This window comes from Patagioenas fasciata, chromosome 1 (assembly GCF_037038585.1).
Source record: "Patagioenas fasciata isolate bPatFas1 chromosome 1, bPatFas1.hap1, whole genome shotgun sequence".
Lineage (NCBI taxonomy): Eukaryota > Metazoa > Chordata > Aves > Columbiformes > Columbidae > Patagioenas > Patagioenas fasciata.
In genome coordinates this window covers 199,696,279-199,714,456 of record NC_092520.1, presented here as the reverse complement: position 1 = coordinate 199,714,456, position 18,178 = coordinate 199,696,279, and the positions used below count along the sequence as shown (strand labels likewise).

The following is an 18,178-nucleotide window of genomic DNA, read 5'->3' as shown; positions in this document are numbered from 1 at the left end:
CTTTTTGCCACTAGCTAACTAACTTCTGTTTCAAAATAATAGCTAGATTGTACTTAAGAAAAAGTTTAATTTTTTTAATTGATTTCAGAACTCAAGCACAAGCATTGATTTGGTGCTGCTATCAACTGCCACAATGTAATGAGTATTGTCACACATGGCAAACACTGCATCAAAGAAGTGCTGTTATTTCCAGAGATTTTAGCCTAATTAGGCATTATCCAGTATTTGCCTATGGCTAAACAGGTTGCTTTGATAAGCTCTGCCAACATAACTTTATCAGCTCTGAACGCTGTGAGGATGTCAGGCACATGGTTTGGACACAGCCATGTCACAGTCAAACAACAAACTGTGAGCATGCAGGAAATGTAGCTCTGTCAAAGTGACCCTGCCTGAGGCTTTCATGTTGAAGAAATGGAGTTTGAAATGATTACAGGAAATCACCAGTACAAAAAAAATTAAAAGTGGACAGATAAATGATGTAATTTATTTATGCAATTAGAAAGGAATTTACTTACTCAGAAGAGCTAAACAACTGAGACCCGCAGCTTGTAACTTTGCATTTTCAGGATATGTTTTAACAGCCTTCACAATGACTTCTGGAACCTTATGTAATACAAGGATATTGAAAAAATTTCCTGAAAATAAATAAGATATTAAATGAATATAAACACATATGTAGAGTTTTGTACACATTTAACACAAATTCCTCAGAACACAACACACAAACCTTGTCTGTAGCAAACATTGGATTTCTTATTATAGAGCATGACACAACAATGCTTTATTTCTGGAATAGAGAGGTCAAGGATAAAAAACAGTTGGGGTCTAGGTCCTTTATGTTTTTTTTTACAAAAGACTGAGGTTTAATGCAAAAAGAAGTGCACATTGTCATCAAAATTAGAAAAATACAGTCAGTGTATCACTTGCAGACTTCCTGCCAGGAAGCGAATGAAGTCCTGGTCTTGAATTCCTGCAATGTTTTGATTTATCCTATCAAGCAAGTGGTGTAACCCTGTTTTGCACTCTGTTTTTGCCCTCCTCATTAAGTAGATCAAGGTCAGCATTATAAATACAGAACACATACATTCTGGAATAGCAGAAAGAATTACCTTTTGATGATAAATGTATTTAAAGCATAACTTTTATCATAGGCTGTACTGTATTTTATATTAGAGGCTGAATATAAGGAACTCTGTAAAAAGCAAGCAAATGAAAAGAACTTTCCCATTTGTTGTAAAAACAAGTATAATGCATAAAATAATTCAGCAACATTCTCTTTGTAAAATAGAGTTTGATAGCTATGGTTTCTCTATTGGTATCCAATTTTGTTTAATTCTTGATTAGTAAAAATGAGAATCACACTAGCAACATAAAAAGCCAAATTAAAATCTACCAGTGTTTCTCAAACCTTTCAGATAATGTGTGAAAGATAATGGATGAAATCCAGAAGTCTCCCATATTTGAGCATTAAAAAACATAATTACAGATGAAAAGCTAACCTTATTTCTTTCCCTGAGGTCTGGTCCAGAGCCCTATAAGTGCTGACTACCATCAACATCTAGACTTTTCTCTGGGAGCTAAGTACCTCTCCCAATGTTTTATAATTTGCTTCGATTAGACCAAGTTAACAGAATGCTAAAGAACAGACTTTAAGGCAAGTCCTTTCCAGATTCACCATTCTAAAACCCTGGCCTTAAAACCTATTACAAGTGAACTGGAAAAGGTTTTTTTTTTCTTATTCTGTAGTAGTGTGGTCATGTTATATCAGCATTGCTCTTTCTTATAATTTTTTAATGTAAATAGTATATTCGCGTAAATACATTACTTACCACACATAAATTAATGATGTTAGGCTATGTAATGAGTAATTATGTCAGTTTGTGTCTGGCCAAACAGGTATCAGTCAGTTAAAATTCTGATGACAGTCAAATCTGGGACAGTCATTACCAGACTAGCAAGAACACATGATGGTGACTTTGGAAGGCAGGAGATGCTGACTTTATGATTTCACTGCCAGCGAACATGTGAAGACAGTGTCCATCAGAATAACTCAGGAAGCCACACTGGCTACATGGCAATCTTCCAGACTATTTCCAGGAGCACATAGCAATTTCACATCTGTTTCCCTAACTGTGTGGTGCTGTGGACACCTCTTCCCATAACTCTCCTGAAGTGGCTTCTTATCAAGATGAAGGACATCTGTTATGCTGAAAGAAGAAATGATCTCATGGCTCCTTTACTGCCACTATTACTTGTTAGTCAGCACAAACGCATGACAAACGTGTGACTGAAACCAGGCTGGTCACGCTTAGGGCAAGATTAAGGCATGTCAACAGAGTTGCTGTGTCCCCACAAGTGCTGGGCTTCCCTGCCTATCTTCAGCTAGTCTTAACTGTAAATACCACCTCAGTGGCCACCACATTTTCTTGCAATTTTTATTTGGCTTTCTGACGGGGAACTGGAAGTTGCTCTGGATTGCACTCAAGTTTGATCTGTATTTTCTACAATATCCGCATGAAGAAGCAGAAACAGATGGTGAAAGGATGGGGCTGACTTGATTAAGGGGAGTCATGCAGAGGTACCAACGTCTGCAGTAGCTTCAGGCCACCACCTGCAAGAATTGGGAAATCTAATTCATAAGAAAGACCTTGGCTGATGAAGAACCTATCATGAAGTGTGAGCTCCTCGGGCAGCTATTTACAGTCTTTTTCTATGCAGCAGGGGGAATATCGTATTTATTTTCATTTGAACTTCCAATTACATTGTCCTTGCAACGGCTCAGATCAGCTTATTATAGTGGCAAGAGAGAGCACAGAGCTGCTTAGAGGCACAATAAATCCCTTTTCAACATTGCCATCATTTCTCTTGATGTGTCACTAGCCCATGTTAGCCCAGATAAAGCACTGTCTCCCAAGGCAAGGGAGGTCCAGGAACCAGTGGTTCTTTCACTGCTGCAGCACAATGGGGCCCAGGACCGGCACCACAGCTGGGCAGGAATGCAGCACAGATCTCTAAAGGTGAATGCACTGCAAGGAGTTAAAACACAGCCTTGGAGAATACCTCTCAGGTAATCCTCTAGCACCAGTTGTCTCTCACACATTCTGCACTGCCACTTCATGGAAGAAATCTAGAAGAAATTTTCTCCCTTTCCATAGTAACTTTCCCATTCTCATCTTGTGCTTCTCTCACTCTTTTGTCTCATTTTTTCCCCTACTCTAGTATTTTATGGCAGCTTCTGTCATTGTCACTAATGTTTAACACAGATGGACACCATATTCACTGCGGTCAGTGTTCCCTCAGTATGTTTACACCATTACAGACATGGAACTATACACCTCTGAGGAGTAACTGGGATAGTAGTTCTCTCCTTGCCTGTAACAGTTGCTGTCATTTAAGTCCAGCTCTTACAGAGTCAACAACTTTGCGAACTTACCCACTGTGAGCTTATGCAACAAACAGCAACTCACTTCCTGAACTGTTTCACTATTCGGGAAGCTTTGCATCATATCCACTATAATGTTGTAGCAGCGAACATTTCCAGACATGAGCACTTCAACATTGCTGGCTAAAGAAAGAAAACAAAAATTGCTTCTTAAGAAAAAGCAAACAAACAAACAAACTTGTTCCAATTCAGACTTTATTTAAATAGATTTACTTAGAAAACTGGGCCTATGTTTCAGTTTTTGCCTTGTAACTCAAGAGCAAGGTGGCAATTTTTTCTTAGTACTGTCATAGAAGACACTAACAACTACCAACACCTGGAAATAATTCATTAAGTTCAGAGTCCATACTAACATTCATGGATTTGTTCCATTCTGTAACAGGTCATGTAAAAGAAACTTCCTCACAAACTATTCTTATGTAACGTTTTTCTTAAAGCTGAACAAATTGTTTTATAAATATTAATTGAACCTTATAAATGGTGTTTATAACAATGACTGTGATCAGGCAAACATTTTGCAGTATTTCAGTAATATTCCCAGAGACACACAATTAAGAAACAATTTAGAAATGTTTTTAGCTAACAATGGAATTTAATTGATTTAATCACATTTTTCTAAGTGCTCCTTCCTTTTTAGGCAGAAGTTAGCAAGTTATTATTTTCTTTTAAATTAGTTCTACTGTACACCTACTGTGTACTGAGGCTACAGTAATGTTCATCTAATGCTCCTGCAATATTTTGATATTCATTGCAAATTCCATATTTCACAGAATGGCTGGTGCTGGAAGGCAGCTCTGGAGGTCATCTGGGCCAACCCCCTACTCAAGCAGGACCAACTAGACCTGGCTGCCCAGGACTACGGCCAGATGGCTTCTGAGTATCTCTATGGTTGGAGATTTCACAGCCCCTCTGGGCAAGGTGTGACAGTGCTGGGCCACCCTGACCCTATTTACTGCTTCTTATGCAGGCCAGGTACAGAAACCAACAGGACACTCACATGAGCCAGTACAAAGACAGGATGCATCCCCTCCTACCAAGGACAGAGCGATCCCACATGCAGCAATTTCAGACAAAACAGCATAATGGCAGTTAAAAAACAGCATACAAAAGCATCCTTGTAGTATGTCTATTCAGGGTATGAGACAGAATATGAACCCAAAAAAGTCTTTGACAAAATCCCTCCAAGGGAATTAGCATTATTCTGCTGAGGTCTATGAGCTTTCTTACTCATTCTTTCAACAGCTTGGTTTTCCTGTTTAAAACGTAAAGGGCATATTAACAACTGTATTATTGAAGATAATTAGTCTTTTTAAAACTGTGCGATATCTTCACAATAATATATCTGAATATTAAATAATGATACTCTGTAAATCGAGAAAGAAAGCTCTGAATGGGAAGCACTTCTGAAGCATTCTATTTGATAGTGAAGGAAGGTACCTTTCACAATGCTTTAAGATGACAGCAATTTATTAATGTCATTCTCAACTAAAACCACCTTTTTAAAGGTATGTTCCACAAAATCACATCACTTCACAGTAAGTTATCATTTCACAAGTGACAATTATAAACGTATTAAAACACTCAGAAGATTCTAAAATTGTTTACTACAGAGAGAGAATAATTAACTGCATGTTTACTCTGCAAGAACCAAGCAGGGAGCCACACATTTGCAGGGAGCCACCATTTCCCAGAACAAGCTTGAGAAAAGGAGGTGAAATGGTTCTCATTTAATCTTCACCACCAAAACTTGGTCATCTAGGTTTTCACAAGTGATGAAGAGATCTGAGCACTCTGTATGGTGACTGATCCCACCTGTAACAGTTACCTCTCCCAGGGGTAGCTAAATTTCCTCTCAAGGTGCCTGTTTCTCTCCATCAAACACAGGAGAAGCCTGGATGGCTGCCTGTGACTACTAACACCATTTAGACGGTGAACACGCTGTGGCCTGTCATGCTCCTATGAACTTTGGAGGACAGTCAGCAGCAAAGCATTTTCTCATTCCATTGAAGTAATGAGATTTAAAAGAGTTCTTGTACCACATTGCAATAAACGCTTACCCTTCAGTTTCTTATGACACATAAGCTGGAACAAAGTCTACATCTGTATTAGTGAAAGAAGGCACAGTGAGGTACAAATCCTTAATGTAAATCATTTGGAATAGACACTTGAATTTCACAGCATGGAGAGACAAACATTTTACTCCTAGATAACCTAGAGTGTGGACTTACAGTGGATGATTTTCTTCATGGTGGTCTTAAAGGAATACACTTTCTTGCTGGTATTGTGGTATGTCACAGATCAAGAGCTTGAATGCTGGCAAAAGTAGCCTAGCTTTGCATGCTCATTTGCAAGCTGTTTCTCTCCCTATTTTCAATCTTTCATATCAGAAATGAGAGTGATAACCCCCAAATAAATATTAATACCTAGTTCAAAGGAGGTCTTTGTCATGCCCTTCTCTTGTTATGTTTTGTACTATTTTAAAAAGCACTTAAAATATGGCATACTCTTCCTTAGAAAATGGCTGTAACTTCTTGGCTAGGGTAAAATTACTTCCGGCTAAAGGAATATTTAACTTTTTAAACACAAACTGGAAGAGTTGAGAAACAGAAATTAATTAGCTTGGAGCCTGACTAAGTGTGGGATTTTCTAGTCTAGTTCTTGTTTTGAGGCACACATGGGGTCAGCACCATCCCCATAGAGCCAGACAGGATGGATGAGCAAGGCTTTGTGAGGAATCACGTCTGCAAAAGTACAACATTCTGTACCTCACGGAAGGCCTGGGGAGCAGGACACTGCTCTATGCTTGCCAGAACTGTGATTACCAGCAGAAAGCTGACAAGAGCTGACTCTGTATCGACAAGATCAAATTGCTGTCAACACACTGACACAAAACACGAAGCACATTTCTCAGGACCTGGTTTTGCCCACAACAGGGACGGCTGCTGTAAGAAGACAAGACATAATGAAGACATTTTCTTCCAGTCTTGTTGCACAACACCCGAGGACACTGTAAGACTCCTATAACGTGTGCTGTGCTACAAATGCTCCTCACTGATCGATCAGACAGGGGTGTCGGGGCTCAGATACCTTTTCTCAGCCTTGGCCATTGGATTTGTGTGGGTGATTTTCCCATTGTGGAACAGCCTCTGCCAAAGGTGTTCTTTACCTGCTACCTAAACTCTCTGAAGATTTATTTAGTCAATAAATATATCTTATTTGTCAAGCATTAGCAAAAGACATGGCAGGGTCTTGAAACTTTGACCTCTAAAATCATGATTAGCATCTTCATTATCACTTACTCCAAGCAGAAGAAAGTCTCTGTTCTTTATGAGACAGTTCAGCTTTATCAGAATGCCTCAATATGAACATTTCCCATGAAAAAATTACAAATCAGTATTTCCCAAAGAGAAACAGAGAAGTCATTTGTCTGGCAACTCCCAACCAGTTCTCACTGATTTTTTGCAATTTCTGAAAGATTACCAAAAATTGAGGTGAGCTGATGCACACTACGGGAGATGAGGAATTGAAAAAACTTCCAATAATGCACTTACATGGACCAGCTAAAGAATGTAATGAATAAAGTGCTGGAAGAATCACCTCTTCTTTCGCTGGAAACTCTTTAAATACTTTCAGTATGATCATATGATCTTTGCTCTCAACAAATTCAGTCAGCTGCTCTTCTGGAACTAAATTAAAAAGTAAGAGAGATAAAGTATGTTTTGAGGAAATAGTTCATATCCTGGTACAACATGAGAAAGACAACTGTTTTTATAAATTTTCTTGTATTTATTTTCTAAGTTTCACAGAAGTACTCTCCATCCCCGCAATCTTCCATAGTTATGACTCCTTTTACTACAACTGAGCTACTTTATAAAACTGAACTAGTTTTTTAGCTACTTTAAAGCTACTTTTTATAGCCTACACTTTATGTAACTGAGTTCTGACTTCTAAATGCTGCCCGATGAACCAGTATTTTTAAAAAAGTCTTGTGGTCTCTTTCACAGAATGAACTTCAGATATTCCTCACCAAGACAGTATATAAGTCAAGGAAAGGCTAAACATACAATGAAAACAATTTGATGGAATGCTGTTTCGCATACTCCATGATTTTATTTCATTTCTCAACTTCTTTTTTTTTTTTTTTGTTATAATGGAGTTCTTTCTATAAAGACTACAGCCATGCTTTAATAATACCTTATCTTCATTGTAATAGTGGCTTCAGGTTTTTCCATCCTTGCCCCCTGTAATTTGTGCTGACACAACTGCGTAGCTGTGCAATGAACCAGATAAAGAAACTGATCCAGGTTGAGAAAGAACAACGCATTTTGAATTTTGTAAGCAGAACCATTTTTTTAATCTGGTTCAAGCTAAGGCTAGGCAAACATTCACATTACAATAACTGAAAAAGTAGACAGGGGCAGCCTAGGAACTTGTTACATTGGCAGTGCCACCAAGAAGAAGGCCTGCAGGTCTGTACCTGAAGCACTTTGTACATCTGTAAAAATCAGGCTCTAACAAAAGCATGCACAGAATATCTAAGAAGCTCAGACCTTTCTTGAGATTGAGAGGAAAAAAGAGCGGGACAAAGCTATTTAGGGAGAGTGGAAGAGGGGGAGGAACGCAGATGATGATTCCAGGCACACATGTATGAGCAGAAATCTTAGAAAAAACGATATAAAATGGTGTCAGAAAGAAAAAATCTAAGAACTGGAGACTTTTAAGCAAAGTAGCACAGCAGACCTGGCAGGAGTGCTAGGATTTATCGGTATTTATTTTAAACCAAGAAACTCAATGCAATGCAAGGTTGCTACAACAATGAGATTTCTGGACATTACATACACAGTTCCTAAATTTTTTGCAGAAATTCGGTACATGGTGACTTAATCTCTAAGCAGAAACACAGGAATATCATACAGATACATACTCATCTTTCAGCATTATCAGGATCAAAAGCAGAATCACATATTTTTCTGAAGTGTAAACATTTTGCTTTATTTTAGAACTGTTACAAGTTTCTAAAATTTTCAAGTCTTTAAATAAACAACCCCATTTTTTGAGAATTAAAATCAAATACCACTACTTTTTGTTCCAGTGTTACTAATGTTGAATCCCATCTCTCCAGTTAACTCTAGAAACAGAAATTAAGAGACCTTTTGATTTTTTAAAAATTTCATATTCATTGCTCTAATTTACAAAGTTTGTGATATTGCTTGAAAAGCCTGTTTTGTGCTAACTCATTTGAAGAACAGATATAATACACAAAATGGAATTTGAAATGCAAGAATCCATTTATTGCAGTTACAAAAACATTGGCAGTCCCCTCCCAACGTACACATTTTTCTAACCTCATAAACTACAAGATACAAATACCTTTCTCAAAAAGTTTGTGTAATGCTTTACATCCATGTTGCTGGATATCTTCATTTTTAGGGAAGGTGTGCATGGCATTAAATACCAAGGAAAACACATCCACCTCTTCCTCCAAGAGCAGGAAAGCAATTACATCTGAATAGCAGAAGAGATTACATGTTGCACTGATTATTTTTTATTGAAGCACTGTACTTAACCATTAAAATCCAATATTCTTTAACACTGTTCTTAAAATTTACCCTGATGGTTCCAACTCAAGTTTTTGTGTAACACACGAGGATGTTATCTCCTAAGGTAGTATTTTAAAATAGAACTGAGACATTCTAAAACATTCCTGCCAAGACAGTTTTCCCTCTCTATACTCACTCCCACCTTGCACTACTTTGGTAATTGCCTGACCTGTCAATGAGCCAGTTCAACTTAGTAAACTGGCAGAAAATTAACCCATCAAAACCAACCTTTTTGCAATCATAGCAAGCTGAAAAGCTACCCTAAGAAGTAAGGTCAGTGGAAGGAAGAGGGTAGGACTACACTGCTTGACAAAAGGAAGAGGGAATTTGAAATGTACAAGTCAGCTACAGTGAACCATGAAATCAGATCATCTGTGTCATGAAACCCTGTTCTCACTCTCTCAGCCATTCATTCAGCCTGAAACTGAACGAAAAAAAAAAAAAATCTCACTGTTGCTCTTGTGACATTAAGAAAAATCGGAAAAAAATATTACTCTCTCCATAGCACATGTAGGCAAAAAGATTCATATTCATGACATTTTTCAAGCTTACAGCAATAACAATAGAAATCATAATGCCTGTTCCAGTGTTTCGGCTGCAGGTGGGTTTTTTTTGGTGTGTTTTTGTTAGTTTGTTGGGGTTTTTTTAAGAGAAGATCTCTCTATATGGCATTCATACTGGCCTGACAGCTTCAGCTATAGTGCAATTCAAGTTTACAGACACATAGAAATAAAGAAAACTAAGAGATTTTTCTGACAAGGTAAAACTTCCAATATTTTTCTGAAGTAAGGTAGCTGAAATTAGAGTTTAAGTTTGGTTAATCAACTGCTGAGAAAAGTAGCAGCCAGGAATAAACTGTTATGGAATATATAGTCAACAGTCTAGGATCCTTTATGATACCTCACAATTAAAAGAAAACTGCTAGTTACAGTTACTAAGAGCTGGATTTTGCTATTATTATTAATCACATAGTGTAATGTCTTATAATGAGGCCCATACTACCCAATCAGATAAAAAGTTAGAGATCTAGCCTAAGCTAGCCCTCCAGACCTCTACAATCAAAAGGCAGAGGAAAACTGGTTCAAGAGGTAACTCATCTTATAAAATACAAATCAATACCATGAACCATCCCCTGAAAATGCCTGTCTCACTCTGCTGCCTACACTAGAAGCCTGAAGGGCTGGAATAGCTTTAACTACCTAAAATCAAGTCTAATCCTTAGTTTTTAAATAAGGCAGATTCCAAAGCCTGCTAAGAACAATGGAAACATTCCGATTCTAACAATAGATCGTGCTAATATTACATGCCAGCTCGAACAAAACTAGCAGAATCTCTCCTTTAGGGTCTCTCTCTACTTTCAGCAGAAGATCAAGAACCTCAACATCATGAGAAAAGCCCTCAGGACCTTGTAAGATTAGGTCTCTGCAGAGCACAATAACAGCAATGTCAGAAATTATTTACTGGTTTTGCAAGTACTAACCAGTACTAAAGGAAGCAAGTCAGAATGCCACCAAATGTATACTTTGGTAAGAAAAAATACTTATTTTACTTAACTATTTGTGTCTCTGCCAACAAGAAGCTGGCAAAATTAATCAGTGATGTTCTTCACAGTCTTGCAATTTGGAGCATCCTTTCTATCTGGGTAAAAAAGGTGCAAACCAATATTCTTTTTGTATACAAATACAAATACAAATGACAAGGGACTTTATGGACTAAAACAGAGAGGAAAATCAGGCCTGACATGTACAGTCACACACTTTATACCACAGTTCTGAGTTTTAAAGGCTTAGACAAAGTAGGGAAGTAAAACACACAATACCTGACATGAGGAGTAGATTTAATGCTTTCAGTCCTGTTACTGAGAGATTTATATTTCCCTTGTGGACTGTCAGCATTTTAAGAATCTGCCTAGAAATTTAAAAGAAAAAAATAATCGTTGTGGTTAAAGAAATATTAACACACACAAAATTCTATCAAACATGTACTTTGAAACCAAAAATAGTTACAGAAATTAGCAAAAGCTTAAAAAGCTCCAGATTATTTTTTTAAAAAAAGTTTTATTTCAGTTTATGGTTAGTAATGAAATAATGTTGGCATTTAAAGTATTTTCATATGTCATTAATTTAATGATGCCTAATTTATCCATTTTACTTTCATTTTTAATTAGCTATATGTAGTAATTCTATAGGGGACAAATGTCATGCAGGATGGGGTTATTCTACAGAAAGCAGGGTTGTGGTGTACAGCAGACTGGATTTTTAGACAACTAAGACTAGGTGGGACAAATACTCTTCCTCTTGATTTCACTGTGTTAGGCTTATGGATATAATTGATCACATCTGAAAAGAACACACAAACACAACCATCCAGATAATACCGCATCTGTTTATTAAAAGAGAAGGTCTTGATAACCACAGAATCCCAGCATTGCTGAGATTGGCAAGGACCTCTGGAGGTCTCCTATTTCTACTGCCCTGCTCAAAGCAGGGTCAACTACAACTGATTGCTTAGGGCCATGTCCTGTCAAGTTCTGAACATCTCTAAGGCCTGGCTCAGTCTCCTTTACTTTCTCCATCGGGTATTTACATACAAAGGCAAGATCCCTGCTTGTGTGAGGCTCCCATTCTGAAGGCTGAAGAAATCAACAAAAATCTTCAACCACACAGAAGCTGATGTAATAATTTATATAAATACATTTCATTGTATATATATATATATGCTCCCAGGATAACCAAGCATTTCAGAAGACTCTTTGCATTCAAAATACTTACTGGTGAACACCCAGTACTTCCCAGTCCTTCCCAACATCCTTAGGAGCTATGTTCTGTAGAGTACTTGGACAAATTTCTATTAATTTACAAAGAAGTGACCAACCCATCTGTAAAACAAAAATGCATCTATTTTAGAACAGATATTCTGTCGAACTTCAATGTTATCTTCTAACATTCTTGCTGTTTGGAAGACAGATGTTTTGAAAGTTATCTAGCTAAATCAATAAGGGAAAAATAATTAACACAGGACAAGACAAAAATATAAAAAGTTAAAAGACATAGGTAAAGCAAATATGCTAATGATTGAGAATGCATGGCTTGTAGGAACGTATTAGGCTCAATGTGCTTCAGCACCGCTTGACGATAAAGGGTATATAGTTGAAAGAGATGCTGACAGAGAAAAAAATATTACATAATCCACAGTATGTCATCATGGGCCAGGGAAGACCTCTGCACTGTTACAGGTAGTCAAGTGTTATTGTAAAGAACATGTGTTTCCATAAGAATTTGCCATTTAATTGCAAATTGTAAGGAGAAAGGATAGGTTGTTAAAGGTATTCAATGTTTTAAATGCAGATGAGATCCCTAAACAATACTATGTATTTCATTTTCTCACTATCAATCCTCAATACTGTGTGCTTTCAAAATGTAACAAAGGCAGTGAAAGTTTTGATATCACAAGGAATGAACTAAAACCACTAAATTTGTTCTTAATAAATATCTGCTCTACCTTGTGCAAATTATTCGACTTTCAAACATCTCTGAATAACGCCAAAACCGAATAATGTTCCTCTTTCGTTTTCCGTGTTGGAGAAATCTGCTCTCTTAAGAAAGCCTGTAGGCTGATATGATTGAATAGGCTTTAGTGAGGATGCAGTAAGCAAAATCTGTACAGAGGATTAACTGACGAGCAAGAAAATCCCACTATATTGAAATAGAAGAAGTGAAATGAGAAATGTCGAAAGTCAAGATGAAGCAGATTTTTCAAAAAGGAATTAAAACAAGGCATAAAAGTTTCCTTAGCCATGTAAATAAAAAGAAAAAAAAAAGTGGAAGTAGGTCTGTGTGTTTTAAGAATAAGGTCACAACAGAAGATAATCTACACGTGGCTCAAAAACTATATGCGTACCTGGATCAGTTTTCGGTAGAAAAGTTATGTAAAGCAAAGGGGTCAGGCTAGGATGGTCAACAGCAGGAATGTAAATGGCTACCTCCAAAGAGTTAAACTGCAAAGTTCATGATCTCTAACCGGACTAGACACTTCAAATTGCAAGTCTGGTAGTGCAGAGACACCCATAGGAACAGCACAGGCTTGAATCCAGACAGCTTTCATGGCAGTTTTGGTGAGTATGAAAAAGGTGATGTAGCTCCCTGGGAACTGGGATTCTGCTTTTATCTTTCACACACTTGGTAACACAGGCCATGTTCATACTATCTGCAGGAGTTTTGTTTCTGTTTCAGTTTGGATCTGCAGAGCCAAATGTTTTAAGTCAATTACAACCTTAATGTCTGCAGACTGAGCTCGACCACATGCCAGTTTCCATGCTCTTCTCTTGCTTGGGTAGCAAGCAATTCTCTTGCTTGCTCTACATGAGACAGCAAACTAATTACTACAGATATTCAGAAAGATTAGGCTGGTCTGCATAACTAAGTCCTGACTAAACACAAGTGCACAGAACGGTTTCAGCAATCATCAGTCCTCCTCAAGAGGAGGATGTGTAGTTACCTAATTTTCCATATTCCAAGAAAAAGAGAGTTCACCAGTAACAGTCAATCAGGTAAAAATTTCACGTCCCACTTAATGACATCATAACTGTTCTTGTAAAATTTAGAACCTGATGAAAATTAGCTCAATGAGTATAAAAACTGATTCTGATGGAATTTGTATTTCCATTAAACATTTTTATTTGGATTGTTGTGACTCTAGGTATTGACAAACATTTATAAGAACTGTGGATCCAGAGAAGACCAAAGGAAACATCTGACTTGCTGACATGTGGTCTATTTCACAATATTAAAATCACAATCTGAGATAATAGAGAGGTTATTGTCTCTTTACTATTGCATTAGAAAAGGTCTTCTAAATAACAGAAATCCTAAAGGTTATAGGGAAAGAAAAAAAAAAAGTAAACACATTCTTACAAGCACTTAAATGGGTCCCTGTACACAGAAACAGTTGGTGGCAGCACTGCAAGTCTGTTATTTTTAAATCAGACCCTTTTCATTTTTAGCATGCAATGAATTTATTCATTCACCTCCTACATGTGACAATAAAGCTCTGCTAACTGCTCTCTACTAAAGTGTAACATATTTTGCTCTAGAGTTTCTAAGCTGCTCCACTCAGTGCCAGCCAGTAACTGCAGAAAGAAATTACCATATTTACTTAAAGATGTCTATTTTACTTCAAGGTACTATTAGCTTTCCAGCCCAGTACCTTCCTACTTCTAAAGAAGCTTGCATGGTTTATGTCTGTAGTTCAACTTGCACCAGCACTTGCAATATTGATCTATTAAACAAATTTACTCTGTACAAGCCAGTGGAAAAGCAGCACAACATGATGCTTTGTAACCAGTTAGGGAGGGGTGGGAAAGAAAATCCTTACCCAGATATGTTTCTTGCTGTGTTTATTCTCTTATGTGAGTCAATTTTATCACAATGTCAAAAGCAAATGAGGTTGATTTATTCAATTTAAATTAATTTATTCAATTAAAATTCATTACTAGTGTAAAGACATTGCACTGAAATCCGGGCTACATTACTTCACCACTGCCATAAAGTAAGAACTATGTATTCACAAAGACTGTAAATTAATTGCATTGAATGAAGCAGGAAGACAGAGCTCTACTAACATATTGTGGATGTTTGTAAACATCATAACTGAATGTGAAGGAAGAGCTGCCTACAACATTTTATGAGGAACAGGATTTGACTTTTCCACTGGCTATGAATTTCACACTTTAGTACAATTTAGTAATGCAACTTCTAAGCTGAAACACTACACGACTGTAAATGTAGGCAGAGAAAAAGATTAAAACCCATTTAAAAGTCTATGTTAAATTAGAATGAAGCATTGAGACATGGTTAAAATTAAACCACCCCTATATACCTTATGCACTTCTAAGATTCTTGTGTTGTCATTTCAGACCTACTTCTGGTGTAGTTGGATTGCACAGTTTTTACTTCCTAGCCTAATCTTCTGGGCAGTGGTTTTGCAAATTGTTATAAACATAGTATGGTTCAGCCTGAAAACAACTGCTGATTCTTCCTTCTGTAGTTCTTAATGACCTGACAATTCAGTAGTAAAATAAGTTAAAACTTCGGACTCTGCACAAGCATTTAGTCTTCAAGGGAAACCTGAGATCACTGTTACTCCAGATTAATCACTACACAAGCACAATTTCATATTTTTATATGAATTTTATGCTTTTGACCTCTGGCTAAGGTCTACCAGACAAAAAAGAACGCCTTAAAAGATACTGTTATTTAAGAGGCATTTACAATATAATTTATGCTTTGCCTTCTAGTTGAACTGAAAAAAGTAAAAGATGCCAAAAATATTGTAACCACACAAATTGGCTTAAGCCTAACATAGTCAGAAATTTAATATATGCCTGCCAGGAAGGAACTGTTTCTTATGGCAAGTCTGGTGGCTGTACCATAAATTCAATGCCAAATTGTTCAAGTACTACACCTGATCTAAACGAGCCACTGTTAAGTTACAGCAGTAACCTAGCAGAACCCCAAGTTGCAGAACCTCTTCTTAGCTAAAAGATTTCCCCCCCGCCTTAAAAAACGGGACTAGTACAACTCTCCTTCTAGGATAGCACTACATATGTATTATATAATTCTGCTTTACAGAAGTTTATCTAACTGTGGCAAAATTTAATATAGACATGTCAAAAATATATTAGATAACAGTATTTGTACTGTAATTCAGAAGCCTGTGCCATACTGTGTTCGCTTTGTTTAATTTACATCTTCTACATCGCCTTCTCTTGCCGTTTCAATGCAGATGCAACGAGGGTATCAGCAAAAAGCTGGAACATTTGTCCCTTTAAACGCAAGCGGATACAGCGCCCTTTTACAGACCAACAGCACCTCATAAAGTGGCTCAAAAGAGACCAAGATAACAAGCCGTAAACAAGCCGAGCGGTAACTTTACTGCGGGAAAGGACCGCGGCACTCCGCTCATCCCGAGGGGCGAAGCCGGAGGGCGCGAAGGCGACCCCGGTCCCCCGCCCCGGCCCCTGAGCGCCGCCCGTACCTGCTGCACGCCCGCCGCTCCCGGGTACAGGTCCACCACCAGCAGCAGGGGCACATGGACGTTCTTGCCGCTGAAGAGCCGGGGAGCTGCGTAGGACACAGACAGGCCGTGTTACCGACCGGCGGCGGGCGGGGCTGGCAGGGCAGGGCGGCCGGGCCCCCACACTTACCGCTCTGCCGGGCCGCCAGCTCCAGCAGGTCGCTCAGGGTCTGCACTAGCGTTTCCAGACGCTTCCTTTCCTGGACGTTTTGGAGCCGGACGACCAGCTTCCTCAGGGCTTGTTCGTCCCTCGCCGTCGCCTCTCCCTCCTCAGGGCCGGCGCTGGCCATGGCCGACCCGCTGGCCTCCGCGGCGGGCGCCTCACCCCATCCGCCGGCCACCGCGGGCCGCGGGGACAAGGGCTGAGCGGCTCGGGCCCACCCCGCCGCCGCGCTGCGTTGCCACAGCTGCCCGCCGCGCTCGCAGTGCCGCCCGGCCGGCCGGCGTCACCCGGCCCTTTCCAGCTGCTCTCCCCGCGGCCTCCTGCCCCTCCCGCCGCGCCGCCCCGGGACACCGCCGCGGCCACGGACCGGCCCCCGCGGGCGGGCGCTCCCCCCTTGCCACTAGGAGGCGCTCACGTCACTCGCGCTAGGGCTCGGCCGTGGGGCCAGACAGGCGGGCAGCGCTCCCCTTTCTGGTGATTGACAACAGAGCTATCCAATAGACTGGCAGACCTGGAGCATAGGTTCCGCCCCGTCGTGCTTTTCTGTGCTATAAAAGAGTCTGAAGGCCGCGCTGAGGTAAGCGTGGATGAGGTGCGGGAGTACGGAGAAAGATGTAGATCTGTAGTTCCCTACTGGGTAGGGAAGGACAGGGGAGGTAGCTGTGGTTAATGTAACTACCTGTTGTGTGGCTCCCTGTGCAGGTGGTAGGTGCTGAGGTGCCTCCTCACCTTGTGTGGTGTTTGGGGCTGTCAACCCTTCCCTGTGTGGTGGGTCTGTGAGGGGCTGGGGAAAGGGGGCTGTGCCCGTGGGGCTGTTGTGTGGCAGCTGAGGGGAAGCTGGAGCTCACCCTGCCTGAGGGAGGCTCGTGCTCTCTGCTCCCGAGAGCCTTGGCCTCGTGAACTCGGGTCTGTGGGTTTGTCTGAAAATAAATAAATAAATAAATCCTTTTTACTTAGATTTCCTTCCAAGCCTTGCGGTGAGAGATTGCTGTTCGGAGATTAGAAGGTTCTCTCACTGTGTGCATGTGTTGCTTCATTTGTGGTTGATGCAATCTTCCCGAGGTCTGGCAATACTCCTGATGTCTCTGCTGCCCTTCCAAGATAGTGATGTGTGAGTAGGATACTAGTAATCACTTGTTTAAATAGTTCCTGATTTAAAAGGTAGCATCAGTAGAATATGTTACATAAAAAACTTGCTTCTTAAATGTAGAAGAATTAAGGGAGTAAACTCCTCAGCTGAACTAGACTTTTTTTAGACAAGTATTTAACATTTTGGAGTATTATGGTGGGTATATGTATTTACTTGAAGCTTTTACATAGATTGCAATGTTTGTTTGATGGAGATGCATAATGTTCATTAAATAGCTCTCTTACAGGTCACTAATTTATTTGTTTATATAAACTTCAAGAAATAGTGTATAGTAATGCCTCTGAAGCCACATGGTCCTGGGTAAACTGCCTCTGGTCTGTTGGTGTATTGGTCTTAAAGCTTGTATGTTGTTCTTGTCATCATTCAGTGTTTCTTAGGTTTCTTTGCACAAAGAAACTATTGTCTTGGTATCTAATTATAGCCTGTTAGTGAGGACTGCACTTGTTAAATGGTGAGCTAGTTTCTCCCTCTGAAGCACTGGAAGACAAATACAAATGTGAGATAGCTTTATGAAATAGTGACTCATAGTTTGAGATGTGTGGAATATGTTACATATAGACTAAAACAAGAATTAGTTGAATTAAATGGATTAGCTTCACTTGAAAGATATTTTTCCTTTCTGCAGAAGCAGTAATGTGAGCACAAAGAAAAACTTCAAAAATTATTTTCTAAATTTAAAGTATCGTTGCTGGCTTCCTACAGTTTTGACAAGATTCTTTTATCTTGCAAATGGTATGAATGTTTGCATT

General features: G+C 39.2%; 1 protein-coding gene across 2 annotated transcripts in view; it reads right to left on the bottom strand.

Moving 5' to 3' along the window:
- LRRK2 (leucine rich repeat kinase 2) overlaps positions 1–16,634 on the bottom strand; it is a 67,844-nt gene extending 51,210 nt beyond the window's left edge. Inside the window, exons 1-8 of one of the 2 annotated variants that reach the window (XM_065837539.2) lie at positions 16,247–16,634; positions 16,078–16,163; positions 11,814–11,920; positions 10,862–10,950; positions 8,813–8,947; positions 6,994–7,128; positions 3,434–3,565; positions 516–635 (exon numbers count right to left, since the gene is read on the bottom strand). In XM_065837539.2, the coding sequence (XP_065693611.2) occupies positions 516–635; positions 3,434–3,565; positions 6,994–7,128; positions 8,813–8,947; positions 10,862–10,950; positions 11,814–11,920; positions 16,078–16,163; positions 16,247–16,406 (964 nt within the window). In that variant the 5' untranslated portion in view covers positions 16,407–16,634. The remainder of the gene's footprint in view (positions 1–515; positions 636–3,433; positions 3,566–6,993; positions 7,129–8,812; positions 8,948–10,861; positions 10,951–11,813; positions 11,921–16,077; positions 16,164–16,246) is intronic. The other variant, XM_065837550.2, reaches the window with a different exon arrangement.
- Between the last annotated feature and the right edge of the window lie 1,544 nt (positions 16,635–18,178).